At 36.3% G+C, this 9,530-nt stretch overlaps 1 protein-coding gene across 2 annotated transcripts; it reads left to right on the top strand.

Moving 5' to 3' along the window:
- Window positions 1–566: 566 nt before the first annotated feature.
- On the top strand, window positions 567–4,222 carry LOC131045837 (protein neprosin). 2 transcript variants are annotated; one of them, XM_057979502.2, is made up of 7 exons: window positions 567–997; window positions 1,122–1,208; window positions 1,384–1,632; window positions 1,833–2,000; window positions 2,110–2,163; window positions 2,313–2,459; window positions 3,474–4,222. In XM_057979502.2, exons 1-7 carry the CDS (start codon window positions 836–838, stop codon window positions 3,849–3,851), a joined length of 1,245 nt encoding a protein of 414 aa, XP_057835485.1. In that variant the 5' UTR covers window positions 567–835; the 3' UTR covers window positions 3,852–4,222. The 2 variants fall into 2 exon arrangements, with proteins under 2 accessions (XP_057835485.1, XP_057835484.1); XM_057979501.2 differs by having other exon boundaries at window positions 572–1,030.
- Window positions 4,223–9,530: the final 5,308 nt, after the last annotated feature.

Below are 9,530 nucleotides of genomic sequence, written 5' to 3'. Positions count from 1 at the left end.
ATTAATAATTGTAAAGAAGGTTGGCGTCTCTAGAAATTCAGAACACCGCAAATTCATTGACCATCAAATCGAACCTAAACAATCTTTAACGACAGTTGAGAATAAAGAGGAAAATGACATTTTATCATGATAAGAATACCTAAGAGCCTTAAATTTGAGACTATCAAACAAAATATAGACAATTTTTTATATTAAAAACTATACGTCCAGACAGCTCTCTGCTACGGGGAATGCTCTTTCAGTACGTCGATCAAATAATTTCAAGAGAAGATATTTAAAGTGGCCATCTAATTTTCTTTACAAGTTATTAATTTCAAGCCTGGTAAACCAATGAAGAGGACTAATCTGTTGTACTCATAAACACCAGCTCAATGGGGCAGTTGGTATTTCTGTGAGGTGGTAGGCAACAAATGTCAGTACTTTGGGGTCAAAGCATATATTCCAAGGAACTTGGTGGGTTTCTTGTCAGATGTATATAAACACCGATTGATATGCTCATGAAGAGAATTTAAGGAGGCAATAACTCACTTCACTAAGACTCTTCGTGCAGGGTAGTCTAACAGATGGGTCCTGGTTTTTATGAGGAGAAAACTATCATTCAGGGTAGATGAACAGACAGGCTTGCATTAAATACAGGATTGTAATTGAAAGAGACTCCAGGAGCCCACAGCAGAATTTGTATTATTGTCTGGAGGATGATAGGGAAAAGATCAGAGAGGGTTTAATGAGCTTCCATGCTGTAATGAATGGACAGTACTTGGGAATGCCATTTGTGGAATGAGGAGGGGCTTGAAAGATAATAAGCAGGATTGTTTAAGTTTATGGGAATTATGAAATGGCTGAAGGATTGAAGCTTATCCTGGTTGCAGTGTTTCTTTTATCTGTTCTGCTGACTCTGTCTATTTCTAGCTGTTTGGAGATTGATAATGTGACAGGGAAACATGGAAGTAGCAGGAGTGGGAGTAGGAGAATGTCTGTGGTGTATGAGAAATTGAAGGTCATTAACAAGCCCGCTATTAGAAGCATACAGGTTAAAACTACTATTATTGTCTATGTTCCTTATAAGTTATTTAATCTCCTCTTATGCTCATGATTAGCTGTCTGGGATGTTGTGAGTGCAGAGCCCAGATGGAGATGTTATTGACTGCGTTGCTATTCATCAACAGCCAGGACTTCACCATCCATTGCTCAGGAACCACAAATTTCAGGTCAGGTCTCTTTAGATATAGACTAAGTGCTTTTCATTTTTGTAGGGAAGGTAGCAAGATTATTTATACCAGAATTAAGTTTGTTGATTTTGTTGTTATGAAAAGGAAAGGAGTGAAAAATATGCCAAGATTCAGCAGAGGGGTGAATTAGACTTGTCTTGGATTTTGTTTGTAGGATTTTCCAACTAGGCCTTCTAGTATTGAAGCCAGGGCTAATAGAAGCTTGCAATCAGGGCCTGCCCATGCCTTTCAAACATGGCATCTAACAGGACCAAGTTGCCCTCATGGAACAGTTCCTGTTAGAAGGACTACTGTGGGTGATCTAATGCGTGTTGCTTCTCCTGAGAAATATGGCAAAAAATCTAAGAAAACAAGATTGTGGGTGTCTCAAAAACCGAGTGTGACAGATGGCAATGGGCACGAGGTACAGTAGGTTTTCTGCATATTTATATGCCAAGTATAACACATACAAACCCAAAATGAATATATAGTGGTATTTTTTTTTTTTTCGGTTCTTCTCAGGTTGTCATGGCCTTTGTGCAAGGATGATGAAGTAATGAATATACTGTACGGTTTTGTTCTGAACATGTTTAGGTTTTTCTTTTGTGTGCTTTTGGCATGCAGCATGCAATAGCCTTTGTAAAAGGAGGAGAATACTATGGTGCAAAGGCAAGTTTAAATGTTTGGGAACCCCACATAGAAGCCCCTGGAGAATTCAGCTTGTCTCAAATGTGGGTTCTCTCTGGCTCATTTGATGGCTCTGATCTTAACAGCATTGAAGCAGGCTGGCAGGTGGGTGTAATTCTGACCCATGGGTACTATATGTTCTATATGGTTCTGATCATGTAAATCATTAAGTTATTGTATTGAAATATTGTGTGGTTGCATTGATCATCTACAGGTAAGTCCAGAGCTGTATGGAGACAACATGCCCAGGCTCTTTACTTACTGGACGGTTAGTATCATGTAGAAATGCATTATACTATGGTTTCACAAGCTCTGTTAAAGCACCTGAAATTGTGCGGTATTGATGAGACAAGCCAAGTTTTCCTTTCCATTTTTTATAATTTGGTTTTGCTTATTTATCTGAAATGGCTCCTGCAGAGTGATTCGTACCAGGAGACAGGATGTTATAACCTGCTGTGTTCAGGTTTCATCCAAACCAGCGAGAGTGTGGCTATTGGGGCTGCTATAAATCCAGTTTCCTCTTTCAATGGTCCTCAATATGATATTACCATACTTGTTTGGAAGGTCAGAAACTATGCCACACAATCTTCTGCAATTGGGTTTGTTCTGATTTGTTGTAGAATCAATTATACTGATTGCATGATAGGTCAAAATGCATCCATGAAAGAGTAAGAAGTTTGGTTTAATGATTCAAGTTCTATTTCAAATGCTATCCTAACAATTACCATGATTCTAATGCAATGATAATCATACTTACATTGACAAACATTTCAGAAAGTTATAGTGGACGCCCAAGAAACATTTTTACAAAGCTCTTTGCAAGTCTCTGTTTATGCCTATCATAACTGCTACCGTTACTCCCTCTCAAACTATTAATGTTCCTTACGTAGAGAATATTACTCCTATGAAACTCTTAATGTTACTTATGTAGATGATGTTATCATAACTATTAATGTTCCTTACGTAGAGAATATTACTCCTATGAAACTCTTAATGCTACTTATGTAGATGATGTTACCATAACTGCTACCATCACCTCCTATGAAACTATTAAAGTTACATAGATAATTATTATTATGCCGATAGTTATGTCGAAAGGCAATGGATAGGAGGAGGTCTGTAAGAATTTGTGAAAGAAAAACAAAATATAAGGATAAGCATCGAAGTTGAAAACACAATTTAAAGATTTTTATCTGTCAATTTTCTTTCTTATTTGATTTAGATTTCGCTCTATTTAACAACTTAACCCACATCAAAAATAGAAAGTAAAGATTGATGAAAGCTCAACAGAAAGTAAAGATTGATGAAAGCTCAACTTTAGCTATAGGTTTTTCTAAATGCCAAATCCTTTTAGCAATCTAAGCTATGTTAGAGATTCAAAGCTCCGTTGAAATATTAGCCCAAGACTTTGATTCCAGAGTCTGATTTAAACACTCTTTATTTTTTCAATTCTTTTATAATTTCAATAAATGGGTACTTAAAAAATTAAAGGTTAGATTCTATGTTTATTAGATGCAGTCTTCATAATAATTATAAACTGAGCTTTGTGATGGATGTTTTATATTTTTATTTGGGCAGGATCCTAAGGAGGGCAACTGGTGGATGGAGTTGGGAGATGGTACGTTGGTGGGATACTGGCCTTCTAGTCTTTTCACCCACTTATCAGACCATGCAACTACTGTTGAATGGGGTGGTGAGATTGTAAACACTCAGCAAGGTGGAGATCACACTTCAACACAAATGGGAAGTGGCCATTTTGCAAACGAGGGATTTACAAGAGCAAGTTATTTCAGGAATTTACAGGTGGTGGATGCAGATAACAGTTTGCAAGATATAGAATCTGTCTCCACTTTAGCAGAAGACTCTGACTGTTACAACATTCAGAGTTCTGTCAATGCTGATTGGGGTACTCACTTCTATTTTGGAGGACCGGGGCAGAATTCTAAATGTCCATAGAAGAAGTATACTAGTTCTCCTAAACATATACATTCAACTGTCTTTTTCTGGGTTCTAACTCTATATTATTTACTAATTCGTTTAACAAACTGAATTAGTAAATAATATTACAGGGATGTTATGATTATTAAACATAGATAACAAGCAATAGCTACGAGGGGTAAAAATGTTCTCATGGATAGGCCTTGTTGAAATAAGTAATAGTAAAGATTAAAAAAAAAAAAAAGAAGAGTAGCTCTACAATGTATTAAGGATACTGCTTTCTCTTGGGCTATATCTATGGCTCAAGGAAAAATGACGTGCTCTATGCAATTTATTGATCAATATATGGTATTACATTAATTGAAATTTTATATTAATTGTGGGTTGAATCTTTTTGTTGGATATAAATTGCTTTTCAAACTTATAAAGAGATGATTTTGAAGGATATAGTTAATAATTGTGATCAAAAAGTTAATTCAAATACATAAAGAAGAATTTATGATTGTAATTTTGAGAACAATAAGCACAATTTTGTAATTATAAAGACATTAATTAGCTTAACCAAAAAATGTCACCAAAGACATAAGTGTGTAAAGAAGAATTTAATGATTGTGAGAGTTGGCAACAATGAGCACAACTCTACATTATGGAGACACTTAAATAACAAGTCAAAAATGTTTTGAAAGACAATCAATATAACCTGATTATGAAAATTGCGTCCACCCGGTGCGAGCTAGGTTAGGTTTTGGTGTTAATAAAAAAATTAAAATAGATTACTTAGAGTTTTGTTTGATATAATTGTAGTTATTCTTGATATATTGTTATAATTTATTCATGAGAGTTGAATATAGAATCAATTGTATCTCCTTTTTATAAGATATTTGCACATGTATTTAATTCTTAGACCTTTTTTTTAATTTTAGAAATACTCTTCATTTAGAGAGATGAGATTTCCACAGTTCATGCTAAATTCATATATTATGCTTTTGGATTTAGCTGTGTAGCACTTTTTTGCATCAACATTTCGAATCACACTTTGTGATTCATCATCAGGATGATAGAGTTGTAGGAGAAAAGATGGTTAAAATTGCAGACCAATAAAAGATAAAAAGAATGTGACTAAGGGAGGAAGGGTGGCACAAAGTCCAAAGGAGGGGACACAAAAACCAAGAGAAAGGGAAAATAAATTAAAATTAAAAAACTAAATAAAAAGAAACAAAAGGAAACTAATAAAAACAACCAAATCAATATGACAAAGATATGGAAAAGAAAGAAAAGCAAGGACAAATAAGAAGGAAAAATAAAAACACCAAAATAAGGCAACAAGAAAATGAAGAAAAGACACAACAAAACCAAATTAATAAGCTTATTAATTTGGTTTTGTTGTTTTCCTTCATTTTCTTTTGTGTGTGTGTGTGTGTTTGTGTACACGAATATATATATATTAAGGAAAAGATTACAAAAAGGCAACAAAAAGTAGCAGAAACGAAGCCAAGAGAGCATAAGATACAAATAAGGAGGGACACACAAAATTAAGGGGGTAAAAAGGAAAAAAATAATAAGAACAACAAAGAAAAGAAACAAGTCAAAAACAAAACAAGAAGAAAATAACCCAAAAATTAAGGTAAAAAAGAAGAAAAACAAAATAGAGTTATGCAACTCGACGTAAAAATTTGAATAAGTTATGAACATTATTTTAAAAATATGTAAGAACAGAATTTGTAGAAAATTGAATGTAGTTTTTAAGTTACTAGTTGTTTTCTGAAGAAAAAAAAATTATTTGACAAAGAAGAAAACATATAAGAAGTAGGTGTATATCTGACCATCCTAACCATAATCAAATCATAATATTTTTTTATAAGATTTTAAATATAACTAGTAGACTCATGTTCGGATGTGACACATTTTTTGTAATTTTTTTTATGTAAATAATTAATTATGAATTTTTTTACTACAACTTCTCAGAAATATAAAAACTCCTATGTCTGACCACCTTAACTTGGTCACAACTTTATGAAATTCATTTTTTTTTTAATTCTATAATAGGTGAAGCATAGAATGTGACGCATATTTGGGATTCAAAAGATGTGATACCGTTTGAAAATTATATATGTTTTTCAATTAGCCTATCAATCAAAACTTTGATCAGAATTCAATTAGAAAATGAATAATAATTATTTATTAAAGTCAAAATAAGGCAAACCTTATATTGTTGGAAATATGAGAATGTCCTAAAAAAACCCTTTTCGTTTCATCAATTTCAGCTAAAAAAAAAGTCGTCAACCACTAGGGCGAAGTTTGGAAAATCAAGGAAAACTCAAAAACACGTTTTTTGTGTTGACTTTCCAGGTTTGACATGTCCTAGCCAAATCCCAAAGCAATCCCGAGTGAAAAAGTTATGTAAGAAAAAATGGATATCCATTATTAACAGATATCCGTTTCTTGACGTCATTTCTACGATGTCATATTTTTCCAAATCGGATATCCGTTTAAAACAGATATCCATTTTGAAAAAGAAAAAAAAAACACATTTTAGTAAAATGGGCATAACTTTTGCGTTTCATATCAAAATTTTGATTTTTTACAGGTGTTGGAAAGGTGATTAAAAGCTCTATGATATGAAATAGGTAGTTTTTCTATATTGTATATTAAAAAATAATTATAATTAATTTAATTTAATCCTTCATTTTTAAAACATCAAAAGCTCACAACTTTTTCATATGAATTCCCTCTTTCATGATTTTTTTGTAACAATCATCTCAAAATACTTGAAACACTAAATAAGTAATTAATAATAGAAAATTTAGGAACTTTAGTGAGTTTAATAAATTTTTGCAACCCATGTTATCTCTCTTTGTTCCTTTTTCTACCTCTCTCCTAAGATCTAAATCTATCACTCAACCTGTCTATTGCTCCCTCCTTCTCTTTTGTCCATATTTATACATCTCTCCATAGACCTATCTCTCTAACTCTCATTGAATCCCTCATTCCTTCCCTCTCTCAAGCTCTACACTTATATTTCTTCCTTTTCATCACTTCCTCCTCTATCTCACTCTCTTCCCTAAGATCTAGACTAGTCTCTCTATGTCCCCTTCCCATCTCTAGCAACAAAATTCAAAGGGGAGGAGGAGAGAGGAAAAGGGAAGTATCAAGAAAAGGATAGGGGGAGAGAGGTGAGGGTAATTGGGGGGGGAGAGAGAGATGGAGGTAATTATGTGGTTGGAGGAGAGAGAGAGAGGGGGGGGGGGGGGTGATTGGGGTGTATAGATAATGAGAGGGAGAGTTGTGGATAATTAGGGGGTAGGAGGAGAGGGGGAGAGGGGGAATTATCAACAAAGAGAGAAGAGAGATGGTGAGAGAGGTGAAGAGAGAGATAGAGAGAGTAATTAGGGGGTGGAGGAGAGGGGGAGAGGGAAGTATCTATAAAGGCATAGGATGAGAGAGGTGAGAGAGAGGGTAATTTAAGGGAAGAAATAATGTGAGAGAGAGAGAGAGAGAGAGAGAGAGAGTTGGGTGTAATTAGTGGATAAGAAGAGAGGGAGAGGGGTATCAACAAAAGGAGAGGGAGAGATGTGGAGAAAGACACAAAGAGGATAATTAGAGGGAGGGGGGGGAGATGGAAGTATTAGCAAAGAGATAGAGAGAGAGGGTAATTAGTGTTAGGATAACCGGTGAACAACTGAGAGGGGGGGGTGAATCAGTTGTTAATCCACAATACAACCTTAAACAAATTAAGTACCGGTACAGACAGATGCCGGTAGGAACAAATACCAGTAAACAATAATTAACCAGATAATCAAAGCAAAGCAATCATACCACATAACACCATGAATTGTACGTGGGAAACTTGGAAAGGGAAAAACCACGGTGGGAAGCCTACCCATAGTTAGATGATACTTCTACAGAAAGTATGTGTTACAATGAGGGGCCTGCACTTGCAGTAAGGCACACTGGCTAGAGCGTACTGCTCATTACAAAAGAGTCTCACTGACTACAAAGAGGCTACAACCTTCTCAAGATAAATGGACAACAATCCAATAGAGTGAACTATTGGAAATAACATCTACTATGCCTGATTACAGTTCCAGTCAAGCTCAATGTCGGAGGACTAAATCCTCTTCTGAAACCAATCCGATCACCAATGATCGATCAACTCCTCTGCCTGAATGATATTACAATATTCGCGCATTACATTCCTTGACCATGATCTTTTTTAATAACCATGATACTTTACAAAGAGTTTCTACCTCTTATTTATACAAACCCTAAGGCCTAAACCAATTAGGTTAGCCACCTAAAGATATTACAATAATATCATTACATAAGTCCTTATTACAATGATATGCCATGTCGGCTTAAGACCAAAACAATAATAACAAATCCATAAAACATCTCGAATCATCTAGGTAACGTGTAGAGTACATGCTAACATGATACCGGTCCATAACCTAGATAGGTACCAGACCTATTTTGGGTCTACCATGCCAAAGCAATGTCTTCAAGCAATTGAAGCACGATCAACGAACATCTTCAGCATCCTGAAATCCTCGAAGAAGTTGCACCAACACCAATTGTGCATCTTGTCATGATTCCTCAATGAAAGCTCTATCGGTAAAGCCTTAAACCAGTGCTGGTAAGGGTTTACCAGTGTGTATGATAACATCCAATTATCAATCCAATACCAACTAACCAAAACATGCTTATGGAGCATATAACACATGAAATCCAATATACTTTACTGATCCAAACATGTCGGAAGTGCCAACCAAATAATCTCTTATGCTTGTAACACTAGATCTTATACCGGTAGCCTATTTGTTGGTAACCATCCATATCAACCAGTATAAATCTGTCTGTCGGTAACAGCTAGTGTTGATATCAATGACAAAACATCAATGCCACACATACCCATAGTGCCAACAATTAGGGGTCTCTCTCCACATCTATCCCCTTTCTTCCTTTGTTGATACTCCCCCCCCTCTCTCTCTCTCCCTTTGTTGATATTTCCCTCTCCCCCATCTCCCCCTCACCCTAATTACATTCTCTCTAGACCTCTCTCTTTGAACCTCTCTCCCCATCTATCCCTCTCACCCTTAGTTAAATCCTTCCCCTCCCCCTCTCCTCCAACCCCCTAATTACCCCCAACTCTCTCTCTAATTATCTCTTCCCCAATCATCGTCTCTCTCTCTCACACCTATCTCCCCCTCCGACTTTACCCCAACTCTTTCTCATTCTCTCTCCCCCCCAACTACCCTCTCTCTCCCAACTCTCTCCCCCTCGAGCCCTTTGTTAATACTCCCCTCTCCCATCCTCCCCCTCTCCCCCTCCCCTTTAATTACCCCCCCTCTCTCTCTCTCTCGATACTTCCCTCTCACCCCTCTCCCCCTCTCTCCCTTCCCATAATTACCATCTCTCAATCTCTCTCTTCACTTCTTTCCCCATCTCTCCTCTCCCTTTGTTGATACTATCCCCTCTCCTCATCTCCTCCAACCCCCTAATTTCCCCAACTCTCTCTCTCTTATTCTCTCCTCCCCCAATTACCCTTTCTCTCTCTAACATCTCTCCCCCTCTACCTTTATTGATACTTTCCTCACCCCGGTCTACCCCTCCCCCTAATTACTCTCTCTCTCTCTCTCTCTCACACACACACACACACACACACACACACACACACACACACACACACACACACACACA

The sequence above is a fragment of the Cryptomeria japonica genome, chromosome 5 (genome assembly GCF_030272615.1).
Source record: "Cryptomeria japonica chromosome 5, Sugi_1.0, whole genome shotgun sequence".
In the NCBI taxonomy this organism is placed as follows: domain Eukaryota; kingdom Viridiplantae; phylum Streptophyta; class Pinopsida; order Cupressales; family Cupressaceae; genus Cryptomeria; species Cryptomeria japonica.
Note: the sequence above shows the minus strand (reverse complement) of the source record. Positions and strands in the feature narration are given on the sequence as shown.

Bases quoted from the DNA above. Each gene is read 5' to 3' on its own strand.
- LOC131045837 (XM_057979501.2), top strand. From the start codon at position 836: ATGGCTGAAGGATTGAAGCTTATCCTGGTTGCAGTGTTTCTTTTATCT. The intron at 1,209-1,383 runs GTCAGGTCTCTT...TTTTGTTTGTAG, and splicing joins TCAGGAACCACAAATTTCAG to GATTTTCCAACTAGGCCTTC. The intron at 1,633-1,832 runs GTACAGTAGGTT...TTTGGCATGCAG, and splicing joins CAGATGGCAATGGGCACGAG to CATGCAATAGCCTTTGTAAA.